Source organism: Juglans microcarpa x Juglans regia, chromosome 1D (genome assembly GCF_004785595.1).
Source record: "Juglans microcarpa x Juglans regia isolate MS1-56 chromosome 1D, Jm3101_v1.0, whole genome shotgun sequence".
Classification (NCBI taxonomy): domain Eukaryota; kingdom Viridiplantae; phylum Streptophyta; class Magnoliopsida; order Fagales; family Juglandaceae; genus Juglans; species Juglans microcarpa x Juglans regia.
The window spans coordinates 46,037,132-46,059,302 of NC_054594.1; the positions used below are offsets into that span (position 1 = coordinate 46,037,132).

At 35.2% G+C, this 22,171-nt stretch overlaps 3 protein-coding genes across 3 annotated transcripts; all 3 read right to left on the bottom strand.

Moving 5' to 3' along the window:
• Positions 1-842: 842 nt before the first annotated feature.
• Positions 843-2,787, bottom strand: LOC121263565 (protein NUCLEAR FUSION DEFECTIVE 4-like). Its single transcript, XM_041166531.1, has one exon. The coding sequence runs from the start codon at positions 2,669-2,671 to the stop codon at positions 866-868; it is 1,806 nt and encodes a 601-aa protein (XP_041022465.1). The 5' UTR covers positions 2,672-2,787; the 3' UTR covers positions 843-865.
• An 8,393-nt stretch (positions 2,788-11,180) lies between these two features.
• LOC121263575 (glycine-rich RNA-binding protein RZ1C) lies at positions 11,181-16,166 on the bottom strand. The gene is given in 4 exon segments (XM_041166541.1): positions 11,181-11,532; positions 11,751-12,217; positions 16,042-16,112; positions 16,115-16,166. Coding segments are annotated over 4 exon segments (816 nt in total). The 5' UTR covers positions 16,152-16,166; the 3' UTR covers positions 11,181-11,291.
• Positions 16,167-17,996: 1,830 nt separating this feature from the next.
• LOC121263584 (protein SEEDLING PLASTID DEVELOPMENT 1) lies at positions 17,997-22,090 on the bottom strand. Its single transcript, XM_041166554.1, is given in 10 exon segments — positions 17,997-18,499; positions 18,727-18,891; positions 18,982-19,158; positions 19,485-19,726; positions 19,857-20,019; positions 20,258-20,449; positions 20,556-20,706; positions 20,858-20,918; positions 20,921-21,071; positions 21,425-22,090. Coding segments are annotated over 10 exon segments (2,085 nt in total). The 5' UTR covers positions 21,905-22,090; the 3' UTR covers positions 17,997-18,196.
• Between the last annotated feature and the right edge of the window lie 81 nt (positions 22,091-22,171).

Below are 22,171 nucleotides of genomic sequence, written 5' to 3' on the forward strand. Positions count from 1 at the left end.
GATGTGGTTTTAGGTAGTTGAAAATTATCTATTACATTTCACTTGTAAACTTATCATTTAATACAATATCATGAAATGATGGAAGGATGATAAGAATTGAGACGATGAATAGATTTTTTCTAATTTAATATTAGATATAGTTTTAGACTAAATAAATTATGTGAACTCGTTTTAAAAAATAATAGATCTATTATTGAAAAGTATATTTTTTCACGATCCTAATTATAAATTTATCTAATTAAAAAAAACATATACGCCAAACTTACACGTACATGATCTACGACTTTATATTATTAATAGATCATATTCAAATTAACCCGTGCCACAAGAAATGGGTTCTTTTTTCTCTCTCTCACCATAAACTGAGCTGTACGTGCTAGAGCTAGCTTTCTGGAATTTAATGGGGGGTAGGGAATGTGACGTGCAAACTTGACTAGCTGCTAGCCTAGCTCCGGTCCAACTAACCTAATTAATCGCGCCCTATCATCATTTATAAAACAATAATAATAATTAAAATCATGAAGGGGCATAATAATTTTCATCATTAAATTCCAAACACAATAAAAAAAAAATGCCTCGCGTACCTGATCTAGAGATAACATGTATTGCCTCGCATAGATAATGAAAAAAAAAATTAAAAACATGAAATAACAAGAAATTAAACTAGAGAAAAAGATCCCACGTCTATCACACCGATTAATACATTATACATGTGTGTTACATTACATACAAACCAATGGGAGTTCCCCATTTCACATCTTCGTTACTTTTATATATACCTATAAATAAATGCATATGATTATCCTTTTGCAATTTTTTTCCCTAAAATACATATGATTATCCTATAAATGCACCATAATTTGGCCTACGATGGTCCAGCACCATTTGTGGTCATCGACATCTCCGTCTCGGCCTCCTTAGCGGCCTGTTCCCGGAACTTCTTATAAATGTCACTCTTATAGAACTTCCTTGTCCGGAGCACCAAAAGGAACGATACAATTGCACCGAATACAGTCACCGCCGTAATTATAATGAAAGACAACTTGAAGCATTCGACCCCAGTACAATCTAACTCCTTCCCAGCTTCCCTTTTCAGCCCCAATGCTGCCATTTGCTTCTCAGCCTCCTTGTCGTATAAATTCCCGGTGACTCTCACATTGAGCAAATATAGTCCGATAGGGCTGGCCACCGACCCAAAATTGTACAAAGTAGAGTAATACTTGAGGCCAAAAAGTTCAGAAATTATTGCGAAAAGTAATGGCCATTGTGCACCAAAACAAAACCCAATGATAACCGATGCTACGTAAAGTCCTTTCGGGACGTTGAACGCGATTATAAGATGACCAGCACATGATAATACGAGGGTCATAGTGAGCAGGAGGGGCCGAGGGAAGTTGTACTTTTTGAGAACAATTTCTGAGCCAAATCCTGAGGCTACGCGTCCAAGATAATTCCAGATGCTCACGAGCGACACGAAAGTGCTTATGCTTTGCTTTGGGTACTTGTATGATTTCCCAATCTGTCCCAAGTTGTCTATGGCCGTTAACGTTCCCCCAACGCCACAAATTGCTGTCATGAAAAGAATTAGCATGTCAGCGCTGAAAAGAGCTTGGAGTATGGTGTAATCCTCCCCTCTGTCTGGAGGCCTGAATACATTTTTCCAACAAGAAACTTGCTTTTCGGAGCTCGGTTGATCGGGGAGTGAATTTGTTGTGGCACCGGAAGACGCTGCTGGTGCAGACGGGGCGGCCTGATCTGGGTTCAGCTTCTCAGTGATTATTTTCAAGGGTGCCGCATTATTCATCTCTAGTTTCTTGGTGTTCCAAACTTTATACTCTTCCAAAATAACAACAGCGAGTGGGAGAAAGAGTAAGATAACCACTGCCGTGGTGCTGCCACCATACGCACCCTGCGTGAACGTCACTTGGTTCTGTAGTATGATCATAATCATCAAAAAACCTGCAAGACCGAGTGAAATATATAGGAAATTGTAGAAAACTTTGAGTTCGTTCTGCTGCCGAATGACCTTCATGTACCGAATAGTTCGAAGAAAAGCTAAAGATATAGCAGAAGGAAGCCACCCTATAAGCAAAATCAAAGACCTCGCGTCATCCCCATAGATAGCATGATATATTTGTGTGATTATAGCGCCACTGAGACCCACGTATCCCTTTAAAATCCCCAACACAACGCCTCGACTTTCCGGGAAGTTCTTTACGCAGGGGACAAGGGAGCCAGTGTTGGCAAAAGACTGCGAGTTTGCCCCAATGCAAATGTAGAAGCACATGTGCCAAACATGGGGTGTTGAGATTCTTTTGGTCACAGCAAGCCATATCATGAAGTACCCGAAAAAGTTGAGGACTGCACCAATGGACAGAACCACCCACGGGGGCGTGACCTCGTTGATCAGGCCAGAGAGGACGCCAACATTAGCGCCCACATCCTTGAAGAAGCTGAGCAAATTGAGGGTGGTTTGGTCATAGCCGAGAACGGATTTGATGTCGTTGGAGTAGGCACCGAACATGTAGGTGGCACCTGCGGCGGACATGATTAGAAATGAGGCAAACACCATGAACCACCGACCGGTGATAACTTGGAGGCTCAGGCCCTTCATGTCGGTCCACCGAAGAGCAGAGCCGCCACCACCGATACCTGGTCCGGCAACTACCATGTTCTGATCTTTCTCTGTGTTTTAGCAACAGGTACAAGTTTGTTATGGAGATGCAATCATGCAAGAGGTGTGAAAGCCTGATAGTGAATATATAGACAAAAGAGGAGAGTACTGATATCGCGCTTGCGTGAGAGAGAGAGAGAGAGAGAGAGAGAGAGTGTGGGGGCAATTAAAATATTCTTCTTTAGACTTCATAGTTGACTTGAAGTACTCTGTTTATTAGAATAGAAACTGATATAAAAATATGTCAAAAAAATAAAAAGTTTCTATATTCTAGAGATCTTTTCTAGGAACTGATATTTTTTCACATAAATCCTATCCATATATATCTTTCAATTCTTAATTGTTATATATATATATATATATATTATATGGATGTGTTTTATGATCTTATCCAAAAGAAAATATGCTTTTTACTTGTGGAATATTGTGTGGCAGGGTGGGTGGACTCATTAGCCGCAAGTTTCCTTTCTGGAACGGCGATCAATATTATCAACACGACTTCATATATGAAAAATCAAGCCACCGATTTGGACATGCCGTCGAAGGACTAGTACTACTAGTCTTACATATGTGAAATACCAACAAATAATTAACTGATATATATACGTGTAAAAAATAAAAAGAAGAGAAATAAAGTACGTACAGATCCAAAGATCCATTGCCTTTCTGTACAGATCGAAAGACCCATTGCCTTTCTTAATTGCGTGTATGTTCGTGTGTTGACTCCTTAACTTAACGTGCTATTTCATTTCCAAACTTATTTAGAAATGAAAAATTCTACTTACACCTCAACGGAGATGGTATATGCGAGTCTTTTATTAAACAAAAAAAAGTATCATTTTGATAAGAATATTATTATAATTTTAAAAAAAATTAATTAAACTTATAATACAGTATCTAAATGAAGATTGTACGTAATATTACTCTTTAGAAAAGCACAACCATTTGAAATACAGATCGAGAAGTAGTACTACTACTATTTAATTGATTCTTATAATTTATGACCGATCGAGTTGGAGAAAAAAATTAATGAATAATGCTGATCATTACTTCCAAAATGATTTGGCTAAAGAAAAGGCGATCATAAATATTAAATATTCGGATTTGAAAGTGATATATGAATATTGGGAATATTGTAAAAAGATTTTATTATTAAATTGAAAACAATGATCATGTATAACTAAAGAAATTCATCTGATAAAATACCATATATTATAAAAATTCTAAAGGATCTTAATTAATTACTAATTAAAAAAATGCTAGTTCTAGTTCTGAGTAAATGTTACTTCCCCACGTGTTCTTTTCATGTTATCAAAATAAAAGGCAATAAATCAAACTAATTAGAACCAATTACGGAATAATAATTAGCAAACCTGAGATGAAACTGGTAAGGTACGCTGCTCTTTACAGCTAGCAAACCCGAGCATGATATGATCATTCATCCAATGGAAGTAGAACTTTTAGCTTTGCTAAGGTATCTTCAATTATGTTTGCAATTGAGAATTGATGATTTTCAAGTGGAAAGTGATGTTTCGTTGGTTATTCAAAGGCTTACAAAAGACGAGGAGTCTGTGTCTATTTAGAAAAGTCTAATTCTTGAGATCAATGATTTCCTAAATCTAGTTCTATTAAAAAGATTTCCTAAAGTTGTAATATAACATAGAAGCCGTATGGCCAATGCTGCAGCCGATTGTTTGGCAAAGTATTCAGGACATCTATATGACTTAATGGTTTGGTGGAACTCTTTTCTAGATGGTTTCATAGTAATTTATAAATTTTTTTAAAATAAAAAGACATTAAACAATATTTCTTTGAGTAATTAAGTCACGTTATAAATAGAATTGTAAATGAATCAATATATTCGATATCCCGCTCGATACTCGCTCGGTTAAAGTCGAATCAAACTCAACTCGTGAAAAAAAAATAACTCGTTCGTGAAAGTAAATATCCACTCGATTTTAAATGACACATATCCGACAAAACTCGACTCGACTTGGTTAAGGCTTGTTAAGACCCACTTGTTTATGCTTGAGTCGACTCATTAGCTCGACTCAATTAAAACTCATTCTTATATTGATAAATATATACATACACCTATATATATACATATATATATGTATGTATTAGCTAATAATATAAAGATATCACTTTTATAATTAAATATATAATATGTAATCTAATTACTTATGTTTATATAGTGAATATACTTTATAGGTATATTTTATAATTTGGATAATAATTAGTCGATAAAATTTAATAATTTCATATACTAGTATGTGATAACTATATATGAAATAGATATATGCTATTATATTAAGTGTATGTATTAATAATATATGTAGGCATATTATATGTTGTAATTTTGGATAAATATCAACTAGTTAGATATTTTAATTATTTATAAGTTTTTTAAAATTTTATAATTCAATTAAGATTCTACTTGTTAGTTGTATAAATTCAATATTAGATCTTTTATTTTTTTTATTTATTTAATTTATTAATTATTAAATCTTATTCAAAAAATAATAAATAATAAATAATTCGAGCTCGAACTCAACTTAAACTCTTTTGTGAGACAAGCTTGAATTGAGAGTTTAACTTATCAAGTCGTACTTGAATAAAAGATAAAAAAAAAATCTCAAGCTTAAACTCGAACTTAAATATTTTGAATCGATTCGAGTTCGATAAGTAAAAAACCGGCTCAATTACGGCACTTGTTATAAAGTAATTAGCTAGCGTTTAATGGGTTGTTTTGTTTGAAATGTTAGACGTTATCTGGTAGATCAGGAGATCACAGACAGTACAAGTTGAGCGTCCAGACAGTATATAAGGCCAGTGAGTCAGTTTTCTTAAACATTGACTATTATTCACCGACCGTCAGACCCAAAGATCGATCGACATGATACGAAAATTAAAAACAAAATATAACTAGTACAAGGAACCATTTCATCACGAGTACAGCTAGTCTCGTTCTTTGGAGTACTCATGTCCCATGTATGTGCGTGTATTCCAACGTTTTGTGAATCCTGCCGATGAAGTTGGAAAAATCTTATTTAGGGGATAGTGTTTATAATCGTATAGAATTACAATTTCTCATGGGAATCAAGTACGAAAGTTTGGTCACGACTTTTTAAAAAGCAAAGTGCGTCACAAATTTCAATACTATAATTAAATGCTGCACGGCATGCATATAGCTAATAAAAGTAGTACTGCCGATGGATATGCGAAATGTCAGAACAAGCATGCAGCTAATATTATATATATCAATATTAAATTAAGTAATTAATTGATATGAACTCGTGTGACTCGAGATTTCACTCTCATGTATTCACATTTGAAATGAAGAATATTTGTCATGCAAGGCAAGAAGGGTTTGATCTATACGGAATAGTCGGCGGCCTACATGAGTCGAATAAAATGATCCAGCAAGTTAATATTCTCTCGAATTGTTGTCATTTTAATCATGTGAAATTAGACGTCAAACGAACAAATATATATAATTATATGTGTGTGTGTGTAAAAGATATGAATGAGACAATGATATTCATGTACAAAGATGAATTGAAAAGTTGATGATCCTCGATCTTGAGAGTATCGTATAAGCTTACGACTTTATATATGCTCTCTCTCTCTCTCGCTATCAAATTGTATAGATGAGAATGCAAATTAAGCAGCACGCGGCCAACCAGCTTTCCGTCATATTTGAGATGGACCCATTGAAAATATCTGTTGTAGTATCCCCGCCACTAGTGTCCCGTTCGTTATAAGGAAAATAGATATTTGTGATCAATTATTTGTAACGAAAATATATTTATTTTAACAGAAAATAATCATTTCATTAGAATTTATTGATTACAAATAAATAATTTTCTTGTAATAGTTGGTCAACATCGATCTACGCTAGCTAGCCTCTCGTACGTACGTGTCCACAAACATGCATCTAATTAATTATATTACGATATGAGAAATGATATTTATAATTGTGAATACGCAAGTACCGTATAATCATTTTTAAAAAAAAATGTGAATAAATACTGGATCCATATGAAAAATTAATAATTTTTAATACTAAACCTTATTTTTTTCAAAACGACTGTACGGTACTTGCACACTTTATAAATGTATGTAACATTACTCATATATTATATATCTGTAAAAATTAATAATTAATGGAATAATATTCATGATAATAAGTCTCACCAAAATAATGATCATATGCAATTAATATATATAAATGTCAGTCATAAGAAATGATTCTCTATATACCTTCCACCTTCTCTTTTTCTTTATATAATCCCTTATATATAACGATCATCCTTCTTTTTTCCCCTTTTTTTTTTTTTTTTTTTTTGGGGGTGGTGTTTCTCTTTATCGGCGGAATTACGTACTTCCTAGCTAGCTATCTAGCAGGTCGTATATAAATGGATTCTAAACTATCATTAATGGAATGCATATAGATGAGTAGTACGTACATGGTCCATGGCATGAGGCCCTTTTGTTTTCGATCCATTTCATTAACCTATCAGTTAGATCATAAAATGTACGTGAAAATAGTAAGTTAACTACTTATCACTCAAAAAATTAGACACCACTCTAATTTGCGGTCATGTTTCTTGTAGAAGTACTAACCATCAACATGATCAGTATCAGATACGACCAACATGTAATATGTCTGTACTTTCTTAATTTCTTAATTATCAGTAACTTACGTTAATCATGTTGCAGTGATCTTGCCGATGGACAAAGTCAAAAGCCCGCAGCTATATATATGGCGAATGGACCAGCCTTTTTGTTGAAGAAGAAATATTATACATTCGATCAGTTGCAGTTTCTGAAGAATCAAACCGGTTACCGTTAAGCAAGAAATTAGTAGAGATTTAGATAATCTATACATTTATATATCATAGGGAACAGTTCTGGGTGCGTTAGTCTCGGGGTGCACTTGACGTAATGATTTAAAAAAAAATGAAAAAAATCAGTAGATTATTTGTCTGAAAAAAGAAAATATAAGGTTAAAAAAAGACAAAAAATAAAGATTAAAAAAAATTTAAATTTCAACAAAGTATCTAACCGCGGAGCTATTAAGGGCCTTTTGGTAAAATATGATTATTCATTAAAATCTACAAATGAGTTACACGTCAAACGATCAATGGTCTTAAGGACCTTTTGGTAAAATATGATCATTCATTAAATTCTACAAGAGAGCTACACGTCAAATGATTAAGAATTTTAAGAACATTTTGATAAATTAAACAGGACTTAACAGACTTAACATGAAAAAGGGAAAAAAAAAAAAAAAAAAAAGGTTAACGAAAAATAATAAAAGTTATTATTCACAATTAGATAACTGCTTATTATAATAGAATATGTACGTTTGTCTTTGTGTGTGACTAATTCCAACATTATAGTTGCCCAGTTGGACTTGGAAATCAAAGACTAATTGGACAGCGACACCCATATAAAGAGGGTTTAAGTGGTTAGTTAATTATGTCATCTAGCTCGTTCTATCTCCTCCCACCTTTTTAAAATTCCTCTTTCATTGGAGAGTTATAAATTCTTGATAGACTAGTATAGCATGATATATAGACTTTTGAAAGAAATGTATTTTTGAGTTCTCATTGATAATAATTAAACAGATGAATACAAGCTGGTGATATATATATAGAGATACAAAATGAATCTTTTCCTAAACATTTTACAAATAGAAATTGTGCACTGCCAAATACATTGCATTGCAAATTACAATAGAGTTTGTTGAATTCCTCTGTCAAGACCATTACAGTAGTGTCGAGAGGACATGCATGCACCAACCTAGCTATGTGATTCCTGAAGATTCTGGAGCTATGACTAATGTGTTGGAGCCTTGTGATTTGTAGGCCAACGTGGATGGCTCAATAATTCATGTCTCCTTTATTTTATTTTTTTATTTTTTAGTATTTTCTTGCCAGTATCCTCTTTTATTGCTAATATCTTTTCTTTATAAGACAAGTTATATATATATATATATATATATATTAACCTGTATAATATCAAACTAATTAATGTAACTAATTTTATTATATCAAGAAGATGATCATCAGATAATCAACCACCCTAGATTCATGTTCATGATCACTTCCAAGTACTACTACTACTACGTTGTCAATAAGATGATATTATGAAATGTGTAGTCGGTCATTATTAATCATGTTGTAAGAAACCGATCATGATCAATAAACCAAAAAAAATCATGAAATCGAGAAAATGTCAAACTCATTGGTAATAAGTCAATGACTATATTTTCTAATAACGACTCCACGTGCATGCTTTGCGGTTCAAGTGTCACTGTTCCCTTGCCATTAGAACACCCATAAATCATATATATATATATATATAGGTCAATGCCTGTCATCACGATCCCTGCTAGTATCGACGAAAATCTCTCTAATAATCGCAGATGGAATCTTATAATTTTGTTGAATGCATGTATAGTCATATAATGATCTCTAATTCAGGGGGACCACAGTAACTTGAGTCTTAAGCCATACATTAATGCCCACTTGCACAAGACTCCCAGTGCTAGTGTTCTGATCTTTCAAACTGCGAGTACGTCTTTTGAATATTCTACTGATGTAGAGAGCAATAATATTTAAAGCTTATAAGGGTCCTGATTTCGTAGCAATCAGCTTAATTTAATTTAGAAGAAATGAATTAACCTGAAAAATCCTTTAATTTCATGGTTCCCAATCCCAAATGTCAATCTCGAGATCATCTTCATGTTCCCTTTCTTTCTCCCGCTAGCCAATTTATTTTTAGTTTCATGTTATTCTCAGTACTGCATGTCCAAGCTTTTCTCTCCACGCTAATTTCTCGTTTTGCCTGCATAACTCTAACGAGTCAAAACCCCAACATCTACGGCATCCACCTTCAATTAATTCTGGAGTTTGCTTTAGAAAAGAAAGAAGTGTTGGGCGAAGAAAATGGAAACGAAAGTGTCACTGTCATTGTTTTTATTCTTTTTGGCGATAATGAACTGTGACGAAGAAAATTCAAAGAGTGAGAAGGCAATTACCAAATCAAGCACAAATGATTTCGATATGCCCGGTTTCCCACGAAACAGATCATCCCCAGCCAGTACTCATCATTGTGTTCACACAGGAAGAAAAAGTAGTATGGAAAAAAAAAAAAAAGTAATGATATACAGAAAATTTAATATATTATACAATAATATTATAAAATAAATATATTTTTATAAAATTATGTTATTTTTATAAGATATTTTATAAAAATATTTTTTATTTAAAATATAGTTGTATAGTGTTATAAAAAATGTTGTGTAAATTATTTTTGGAAAAAAAAAAAACACCCCACGTGCATCTTCCAATTTAAATAAAATAAAAGTTTATATTTTGAATCGAATAATATTCAGAGAGCTGGTCACTACGAATGATTTTCACCTTTCCAGTCAACGACTTGGATATATAATATGCGCAAATAATGTGTACTTTAATCAAATGAAACTGAGGCCCGATCGGAAGAAGTCTCCCTTGCATTCTGCACACATGTTTTGAATTTTCTCTTGGCTCATTTGAGTGCTCCAAATTGTAGGAACACAGCTTTGAGGTTCAACATGAGTGACGTCTTCGGCGTAGAAAAACTAGTCCTATTGCTGCTTATAATGACATTATAATTAGGAGTATTCTATTTATACGTAGTTTACGGCTCGTTTGGCAGTGAAATGAGATAAAATAATTTTAAATAAATTAAATAAAATATTATTAAAATATTATTTTTTAATATTATTATTATTTAAAATTTAAAAAAATTATAATAATAAAATAAATTGAAAATATTTCTATATCCAACCGATTTAATATTCTATATATCTATCATGGGCTGCATGATGAAAGCATGGCGTAGTGTAACAACAGCTTTTCATATTAATAATTACTTTTGTTAAGATAGATCGCTGACACATGATTCTCCAATAAATAGTCACTTAATCCTGAAATTGTTGCCCGGCCCTTTAAAGAGTGCAACAAATACATCCTAAATTCTTTATAATTATCTGCTTTTATCTTCTTCTAGCTTGTTTTCTGATATGGAGATTAAGATTTTTCTCATTTGTAGTTTATGCTATATATGGCGGAGATTATTATTAAAAAAAAAAAAAAAAGGATTTTCTTTGGATTATATGGTATTTGACAATTACTTTGAGACATCAATTTCAGGGCTGGCGTCCTAGTCCAACGATTGGGTTGGTGAAATATGTGAACATATTGTCAAATTTAATGTCGATTCCTTGAAATAAAAGATGGGACTTTTTCCTTCTCTTTTGGTCCCCATTTATCGGTGCACGACGACCTTCTTTCCTCGACGAGAGGGCTGGTGTGAGAAGCTCCCCAGAAGTTTACTTTGCCCAGTAATTGCGTACCTTTTGTTTTTTGGACATAAATAATTGAATGATCATTATACAATCGTTTGGTTTTGTACGGAGAACAAGGGTGTAATTACCAGACAAAGTAAATTCACCCAACCTACCGCTCATTCCAATTGTAACATCCTGACATTAGAACTAACCAAAACGTAACAAAGCGTCTACACCCAAAAGCTCCGAAATAACGCAACAGCGAAACATTTAGTATCGGTCAAAGGAAGATGGGCGCCCTGCCCTATCGGGGCGTTCATAAGGTCCTGGTCTGTTCCTGTAACTTCTTCCCTCGGTCCTTGCTGATCCTCCTCCACTTCCATACTTGTCATTGGCCCCGCGTGAGTTACCATCCCTCTCGTAGCCTCTGTCTTTGCCATAACCATTTTGAGCATAACGATCTGAACCACCATACCTATCACTTGCAAAACGATCTCCACCAGGAGGGTACCTGCATTGTTTACAAATAAGTCAGACCACAGATAACAGGATCCATGACACCATGAGGGTACCTCTGCCCTTGTAACATATCTTCATTACTATCCCAACCATATTTCACAAAACAGTACGGATAGCCACAATCATCACAACAAGGAGTCAGACCCCAACAAAATGCAGAAAGCATTACTTCTGTTAACTGTTTTGAAAATAATACCAGACGTTGGATACCTGTCACCAGCAGAGCGATGATCACGGCTCCCATATTTGTTGTCTCTGCTGTCAAACCGGTCCCTACCTCCATCATATCGATCATCCAAATAGCGATCCCCACGGCCACCAGACCCTCCAAATCTAGACCGTGAAGAAAATGAACCACCACCCCGACCTCGATCACCACCTGCTAAAGGGCAGTCCCTTGCCCAATGCCCTGGGCGCCCACACTTGAAACACTCATCTTGCCCAACAGACCTGTCTCCTCCTCCATAGCTTCCTCTGCCACCAGATGAGTAGCCTCCTCCCCTATAACCATGGTCTATATCTTCTCCCATTTTGGGTTCGGCCTTGTTCACTGAGATTACCCGATCACCAAACTCCTGTCCATGCATCTCCCGGATAGCATCTTCCATTCCCCGACGATCAGAATAAGTAATGAACCCAAATCCACGTGGTCGGCCTGTATCTCTTTCCATCATGATCTACATAAACACCAGAGTAAAGGCATCATGCCAAGCAATAATATAGAATATAAATGCAACTAATATATAGATAGCATAACATGACTTATGCATGCTCTGGCTACAGCTAAAAGTTGATGTGTTTAAGAAATACAATTGAAGTACTACCCACTCCAAAAGAGAACAGGAAGTTCATAGCAACCAACACAAACAGATCCTTGAACAAATAATTGAAAAAGAATTGGCACTTCATGTAAGTATCAAAATTAAAAGGGATAAAAACATTTCTATGAAAGGGACGTAAATAAGAGGTATTAACGTATCTCTATCCAAACATGGTGTGCATGCGCATGACTTCTTAATTTGTAAATGCTAACCAACTAAAACCGATGTACAATACCCAGGAAAAATCAAACAAATAACAGAATTTCACGATGATCAATAACAAGCAGACAATCTATGATGTATAAACAAGCTCCAAAAATCCGCGTTAACTAGCATTTCAGGCAACCATCTTTCAGTACTCCAGCAATTAACTTCTAAAGCTTGAGCCAATTCTTAAAATTAAGGAAAATGATATTGTCCATAAAATGGTGATTCTATAAAGGAAATTGACTTGAGAGTAGTAACTTCTAATACAACTGCAACTTCTAAACTTATTAGCTTGGAAAAGGTTAATTTAGATGAAAACTGATGTAGAGCTCAATACTGAAGCAGATTACTTACGTTTCTTTGCCACTATGGATATGGGAATGCAATGTGTTTCACATTGCAAAGAGTTCTTAAACAAACCAGAAGAGTCGGCAAGATGGTACATGTTCGGAGTATAAAAGGCCTTAATCCACCACACAATCGGGCCTAAAATGATTACAAAATCTCACTTACTCTGGTCAACAGCGACAAACAATCAGATTCGGTATCTTCCAATCAAGAGGCCATCTATTCAATGACAAGCATCTAAAAACGAAAATATTGGAGGTACCCATCTATCTGTCAAAATCAAACTCCCCCAGAAATAAGCATATGGTAGACATCGGGCAGCAATATTCACAAGAAACAAACATTTCTTTCAATCATTAACCTTTTCTGGATCCAGTATAATCAATATATACCATCAATATAACCAATCGGATACTGTCTTCATTTTGGAAAATACATCCAAACTTTTCCCACTGTGCTGCTGCCTTCTTCAGCAGTTCACATCAACCAGAACAAGCAAAATGATTGCAAGAATCAGTCAGATACACTGTTGAAAGATGACAGAAACTAAGAACATGTTTCAGCTGAAGAAGATAACCGACACGGCGCAAAAATAACCATAGAAAATAGAGCTAGGCATTACAATTAATACGGATAACTTTCGATTGGCATGACAATGCGTGATATGTACTAGATCTTTGTAACCTTGGATACTATAAGAGAAGTGCTACAGACACAGAGATCACACAAAAATTAACCCACAAACTAACATTACTTGATATGATACGTTAGATCTACTTTAGAATAAAAGTAGCTTTACAATCTAACATACCGCATCAAGCCACATTAGTTTGTGGGTTTACTTTTGTAAGATCTCTTTGTAACTAAAGCATTTATCTATAATAATATTGCCAAAGAGTAGAGTGGAGTAAGTAGACAACACAAAGCAGATAGCAGATGCGAGCACCAAGACTCCAAATTTGAAAAGATTCAGCATCTCAGGCAGCCAAACAAAGATGCAATACGCTCCAAACAATTGTTTTTAGACAAAGAAGTCAGTAATCCATCCATTACTACCATGTCATGAAGCATCAATATTTATTGTAGATGTGAGTACAGTTTCAGGCACCACAGCAATCCAGTCGAGACGAGTATATGCAATTTTAAGGCCAACTGTATGGATAGTCTATAGTTTCCCAAGTACAAAAACATGACATGGCATGGCAAAACTGAAACTGATACTCTAGGAAAGAACTGTATAGCTTACATACAGAGTAAAGACAAAGGTAAGGCCCATCCGCACAACCCAAGCCATGCTCAAAGAGGAATCTTGGACACCATGAGCCCACTGCACTAGCAAATGAGAGTATCTCATTGCCATCTAAACGGGCTTATTGACTAAATCTTAAGACCGTCATAGATGCGACCTCAATCAAATTATGATTAAAATCATATCTATCTCTTTGATCCTCCGATACGGAAACCAAACTGACATGAAGCACCATTGCTTCGAATCCATAAGACAAAGGTATGGACAACCTATCCAGTTGCAAAACCTTTCCTTTCCTCACATACGCTTGGATATTCACAATTCAGTCTTACTAGTGTAAAACTTGGGAGAGCCAATTAATAAGCAAGACCCATATCCTTTCATTTGGCTAAACCAAATAAAAATCTTCAAGCAAATGAGTGAACATATCACTTTCCCAAACAACAATCATTTTATTATTCTTCAGTTCCTGAGCCACAAAAGTCAGGTAGAACATCAGTAGGCTCTGCCATGGTACTTCTCAAAGTCAGCCACATCATGTGAATTGTTTTGTCTGCCAGCTCTCACGTCATTATATATCCATTCAAAATTTATGAGATTCTCTTATGGATCCCAACCACATACAAAAACCATCTTTCATTTGAGTAGATCCTGGCTTGAAAACTTTATAAGTAACAATCTGCTTAATCTAATCACAAGAATAACATTCAGTTTCAGCAACTTGAATGCAAGCACTGTGACCAAAGCTTCTATAAAAAGATCCATCTACAAAATATCAAAAGAGGGTGACCACCGTTTCCGTAAAAGAAAGACAGGGAAATTGATATTATAAAGTTATAGAAGAACGAATATAATTTATTTACTAAAGAAAACAAAAACAATATTAAAAGCCAGAAAAATGCTAATAACTTGGTGGAAATTGGAGGCAGACACATCTGAGTTTTGTTTAAATTTAGCATGGGAAGGAATAAGCAACCCAACATCTTAAATTTCAAACAATAAATACATTACTTCCTTACAAAACTTCTCTCGACTCATTCTTTGAAGGGGAAGAGGATAAATGGATTTGCAAAAGATTTGCATAAGAGGATAAGGAAACTATTCACCGATCACAAGATTTGCACAAAGAGAATCATTTGAGACATCCGTATACAATTCAACAGATCAACCATGGTAAGCTGGATAAATGGATGGCCAAGAAAAGAGAGAACAAGAAGAGGGTGGATGATGAGCCACATATATGTAATGCATTCATAACAAGTTTATTTTCAAAACCGAAAAGCTTTGCAAAACATTTAAGAAAAAATATTTTGCAGTTTCATCTACAACACAAAAACAGACAAAAATAATAATAATAATAATAGTGCCAGAGGAATTTGAGTTCTGGCACTCAGGAATCTGTCCAATGGACTGTTTGACTTCAACTTCGAACAAAAACGTTACTTGTAAATCCAAAAAAAGGCTATTAAAGACATGAAGGCTTCAAAACTGAAATGCAATTTTAATCAAACCCTAATCAACCAACAGAGAAAATCAGAGATTGCCATGTTTAATAGGCGACTTCTGTCTTTTTATTTTTTATGTTTCATGTTTAAGTATGTGAGGAAGCGAAAATAAATAAACTACATTTTACATTAAAAAGAGAGCAATAATGCGAATAAATTGTCGAAGTTTCGACTTCCCCTCTATCTTGCTTTTCCAAGTTCCAACACAATAACTCGAATGAAGTCAAGGTAAGTTCTCCGCATCGATGATGTAAGAGCACACCAAATAGAAATTCAAAAACGAATCATGTCGTTTCCTTCATTTTCTCAGAAACCAACCAGAGGACAAGAACGAAACGGGAAAAAAAAAACGAAATAAGAGAAAATCGTACCTGACATTCTAGAACTTTGCCGAAGCGGCCGAAAGCATGGTGTAGCTGTCGCTCCGTGACGTTCCACGACAACCCCCGACAAATATTCGGTTCTCTTCCTTACCAGCCATCAATCTCTCTCTCCCTCTCTCCCCCTCTCTCACCAAAAAGAATTACTGAAAGTCTGAAAGAATAATAAAATTCGACGAGCATTCAACAAAAACCAACAAACAGAAACCCTAAATATTGTCGGTTTCCCGGAAAAAATTAGAATTGAAAGGAAATAGTGCTGACCTCAGTCCTCGAGACTCCACTGCAGAGAGATCGAAGTGTTGCTCTGTACGTAACGGACCAACGGTGGTTAAATAGAGCAATTTTGTTAGCTACGATCAATCGGTCTATTCAATAGTCTACTTGGCAGTCATTTGATAAAATTCGAATCACTCGACTCTTAAAAAAAAATTTATTCGTAAAAATAGATACTCACTTAATATGTAAATGATATATACGTGGTAAAACTTGATTCGATTAGGTTAACGTTCGTTAAAACTTACTCGTTTATATTCAAGTCGATTAATTAACTCAATTCGATTAAAACTCATTTAGTGATAAATATATATATACACCTATATATACATATATATGTATTAGCTAATAATATAAGTATATCACTTTTATAATTAAATATATAATATATAATTTAATTACTTATGTCTATATAGTGAATATACTTCTTAGTTATATTTTATAATTTGTATAATAATTAGTCGATAAAATTTAATAATTTCATATACTAATACGTGAGAACCATATATGAAATAGATATATGCTATCATATTAAGTATATGTATTAATAATATATGTAGGCATATGATTTATTATAATTTTGAATAAATATCAATTCGTTAGATATTAATTATTTATAAATTTTTTAAAATTTTATAATTCAATAAAAATACTTATTAGTTGTATAAATTTAATATTAAATTTTTATTTTATTTATTTATTAATTATTAAATTTTATTAAAAATTAATAATTCGAACTCGAGATCGAGCTGGAGAATTTAATTCATCGAATTGAGTTCTAACAAAGAATAAAACAAAATCTAAAAGTCAAATTCAAATATTTTGAATCGAGCTTGGCTCGAGAGTCGAGAAACGGCTCAGCTGGATTACAGCCTAGCTAGCTTTCAGTTTTCAGTTTTCCAAACCCAACTCAACTGGATCGGGTTCTGCTCTTCGGGTTGTACATTTGGAACTTCAACGTTATCTACAGGTACTTAGGTACAATAGGTCGTAAGAGAGCCGCCGGAATTGCAGAAAGTGGAATTGGAGAAACAAATGGGAGTTAACAACTTAACAAGGCCTGCAGAGTTGTATGGGTCTAATCGCTCGATGGCCCTAAGTTTAGGCCTCGATTAACAGGGCCTATGAATCAGGGCTTTCTAGGATGAGATTTTTTTTTTTTTGATATAATTTTTAAATCTTGAGATGAATTAAGATAAATTAAAATTAAATAAAATATTATATAAATAATTTGTTTAATATTATTTTTATTTTAATATTTAAGAAAATTAAATTATTTATTTTATTTTATATGAAAATTTAAAAAAGTTATAATGATTAGATGAGTTAAGAAGAGTTGTGAAAATAAACAAAGCCATAGACGAGATTTGGGAAATAAAAGTTGCCTAGTCTTTTTTATTTATAAATCCACAGTTAATATCGTAGAAATTGGTTTTTTAAACAAAATTAAAAATCACATCTTTAATTATACAGTTTTTTTATATTAAAAATCCATATTAACTTGTAAATAGAATTTTTCAAAAATCACTCTCACAAAAACAAACAATCAATTCACAAACTTTTTTGGGGCCTGACATAAATACCCGGGAATTTCATATTTAAGCTTATAGACTACATTTTGCAACCTGATTTTTGAATAACGATGGAAAGGAAGATGAACAATAGGTAAATTAAGAAAAATCTCGTTTTTGGGTGCTGAATTGAAGCAACACTTGTACATCTTTGAGAAATGAATTCAAAATGCATCACATACTTGGCACAGTTAAATAATTACATCATATGAGAAATAGAATGTACATGGGATGTACATGAAATGGCGTACTTGTCAACCAAAGATTGAATCGTGTTACAATTGCAGACTTTGCTTATCTTATTCGGGCAGAAGGGGCAGCCTAGTAACACTTGTACCCCCACCACTGCCAGTTAGGGATGCAGAGTCTGTTTCCTTTCGAGAGCTTGAACTAGATTTAGCAGACTTAGAAATGTTTTTCCTGCTCAACCTTTGCGGGAGAATCTGCAGCCTGGGATTCTGCTCTGTACCCGAGTTCTCAGCAGCCAGCTGATAGCTTTCCACCAGTTCAAGCTGCCGGGCTATTATTTCGGAGCATCTAGGGAGAAGCTCCACAGGCTCTCCACCGGGAATCACAATATACTCAATTGCAAGTCGAACCTCCTATGAGAAAAGAAAGATTCAATATAATAAAACAGTCATATATGATCACATTTTTCATATAATAAGGTTACTAACTTGCTACAAAAGTGAAAAACGGGAATTGTTGCTTGAAGTGATCATGTAAGTATCTAGACCAGTAATCATCAAAAGATATCTTATGGTTGAGCTGAACCAAATGATGGAATGAATTTATAATGCAAAATAGTTAAATGGGAAATGAGTCGCACCTCCAAGGCATCAATCTCTTCTAGCGATGGTTTTCTTTTTGGGGCATCATCTTCAATTTCAATGTTAAAAGAATTCCTCGGCAGTGGCTTTGATACTGAGCCTACTGGTTCCATTTCAAGAATCATGCGAACTGCCTTGACCAGCTGTGCCATGGTATTTGACTGCTGTAGAGAAGTTAAATGTGTGATTGGTGGAGCTTTGAAGTATATTTAATAAAAATAAAAAATAAAAAACAATGAAGCAATAGAAGTCACTTTGATAACAAATATCGGCAACTGATGGAATTTTGCTACACCGCGGATCCATGAGTTCTGCTTCATCTCTGAACTGGATGCTAGAATTGCATCTGCTGTTCCAATGTCGTCAGTTACGTCTATTTCATCTTCAAGCCCCATTACTTTTGCTACTTGTAGTAGATCAGCTTCAAGGATCTGAAGACATCCATCACAAACAAAAATATAAGGAAAAGTTCCAACTTTTCCCTCTGACTTAAGTATAAAATTTTAACGGCTTCTGAAATAAGGTGTAATCCTATGATTTCTAAAGAATGAATTATTTGTAAAATTTACGTTTTCATCAAAAGTAAATTACTCTCGACAATTATTTAAAGTAACAGAATACTTTTTTTATTGATAAGCAAAATTTTATTGAGCCTAAAGTAGACAAGGGCCTGAGTATACAGGGACACATACAAGAACGTTTAAAGTAAGAGAATACTGAAGATGAATGAATAAAAACGTAAACTTGAGGAAACTACCTTGTAAGTATAGACTGACACTGGTGAGCTACTCTTCTTCACAAATCTACCAGTGCTTTGTTTCTTAGACTGAATAGAAGAATGGCCTGAATCATCCTCATCAGAATCAATCTCAGCGCTTATACTTTTATAATCAGTCGTTGCAGATTTTTCTAGAGGGCTACTTTCAAGGATCAGAGTAGACTTCAAAGAATCAATAGCATCAACATCCATTTGACGAACTTCAAACAGAGAAGATTTTCCTATTCCCAATAAAAATTCATCGTTGTTAGTTTAACTATCGACCAAAAAGTTCAATCTTCAGCCAAAAATGTGAGTATAACATTACATAAGAATCAATTCAAATATTCCATGGAACAAAGAGCACAATACCTGCTAATATGGCATCTACTGTAGCATCTAAACTGTGATGAACACGACACTCAGTTTTAGATATCATCTCAACAGCACATGTAAATGTAGGAGGCCCTTTCCTTTCAAGTATTGTCTTCTGCACTTTCCTTCTTCTTGCCTCCTCATCTCCAAGAGTTACACTCTGTTTAGATAAATAACTCATTTTGATCAATAAAATTTCCTTTCTTGGCCAAGGACTACGGTTAGTGAGATCCCCACTCAATGGAATCTTCTACGTTTAGTATGGATCCCAGTGGAATATGATACCAGTCATCAACTTCAACTTTGCAAGATCAACAGACGATTAACCTTAAATAAAAAAAGAAAATATAAATCCATATGAGTGAATGAAGACTGAAATAGAAGGAATCACTTTGCACCTCTATGCCACCAACAAGGATCTGCAGAGAGGGATTCTTTATTATGTTGTCTATTGTCATTCCATGCGCTGTTCCAACAAGTTGAACTCCTCTTTGAGCAATAGTACTGGCTGCCAGTGCTTCAAGCTCAGTTCCAATTTCATCGATTATAATGGTTTCAGGCATATGATTTTCAACTGCTTCAATCATAACCTGAAAGGAAGCCGAACGGGAAATATAGGATCACTAAAATTAATGATTGTCAAAGCTTTACAATTTTGGAAACAGCACAAACCATATGACAGGACACGATGCTTACATTATGCTGCATATGAACGTTTGGAACTTGCATCCTTCTTGCACGACCTATTCCTGTGTGCGGGACATCTCCATCACCTCCAATCTCGTTAGATGTGTCCACGATGACAACACGCTTCCTTAATTCATCTGCCAACATTCTAGCAATTTCTCTGCATAAGCAAACCCTCCTCAGATATAAAACGGATGCATTTTTTATGAGGATGAAGAAAGGATCATCCCATACGAGAAGCTCAGGTCAAGGCAATTATTTAAGCAGATACCAAAATGACCATCAATTCAGTAGCTTGATTTCGTGAGGACCTGATTAACGTAGTCTTGCCGACCCCAGGAGGTCCTATGACTAAGATGGAACCTCCCCCTCAACCAAGTCTCGTACAATCTCTGCACTTCCAGATACAGCTCGACCAACCCGGCAAGTGAGGCCAATGATTTGCAGTTTGCGGTTCCGAATTGCGCTTATACGATGTAAAGAGTTATTGATGCCCGAACGATTGTCGTCCGAAAAATCACCAACCTAAAAGAATCAAATAACTCCACATTAAAATCTCTAATAACCAACTAGTATACCATAATAATGTGATCTGAATATTTTTTCAATCATTGTTATCATGCAAACTTATTCCAGCATTCTTCAATAATCAGCACACGCAACGTTGACCATTCAATTAAATATAGCTTATAAAAGTGCCTCAGTAATATTAAAATAGTTGAGTCGCTATCTTTCTAAACTACTCGATTCAAACTACTTAAAGCCTAGTGCAGAAGCACCCAACGAAAAGTATTAAAAATGATGCATTTTCATGCGAGAACACCAATCGCGCTCAATCTCCAGAGAAATGTTCCAAGTAAACAGACGACTTTGATCACCTTGGATATCGCGTGCCGTAAATCTTCATGCTTCACGGGCTGATCCGAGATCACCCAATCACCCGAAGGAAACCTCGCGAGAGGCTTCCTTCCCAAATCCATCACAACCTCAATCAACTGCGCGAGCTCCTCGTGTCGATACAGCTCCCTACTCATCCTCAGGGGCAGCAGTTCAAGGAACAGCTCGAGCTCCGAAGCGGCCTCCGGCCGCGAAGTCGAAGCCGAATTCGGAGAAATCGACGGCGAAAACGCGTTTCCAGGAACGAAACGATCGGACGGCCTCCGGATTTCCGGGGCCGCCGATTTGGACGACGACGAGATTCCTGTACGGGGGCGACGCGTTCGACGAAATGACGAAGAGATTGTGGAAATGAAGTTGGAGTTCTTGAGGTACGTGAGGGTGGAGGTAGGGATTTGGTGTGCCGAGTGCCATGAGGAGTGCAGATCAATCAGCACGAAATGCGAATTCAAAGCTCTCATGCTTTGTGTCGTTCCCTTTTTTTTTTTTTTTTCCCTTGACTCTCGTTTTTCTTTCTAGTTTTTTGGTCGGCAATAAAGAGAAGAGAGAGGATTGAGATTATGAAGAAGAAGAAGAAGAAGAAGGGAGAAGATTCGAAGGGATCTCCTCTGGGGTAGGAGGATAGGCGGGGGCCACGAAGAGGCCAAACAAGCAACTGCTGAAGAGTGAAGACCGTTGAAGGTAAGGACGTTGTACCACGTGGGTGCTGCGGACCACTCATGTTTCGA

Bases quoted from the DNA above. Each gene is read 5' to 3' on its own strand.
- LOC121263565 (XM_041166531.1), bottom strand. From the start codon at position 2,671: ATGGTAGTTGCCGGACCAGGTATCGGTGGTGGCGGCTCTGCTCTTCGG.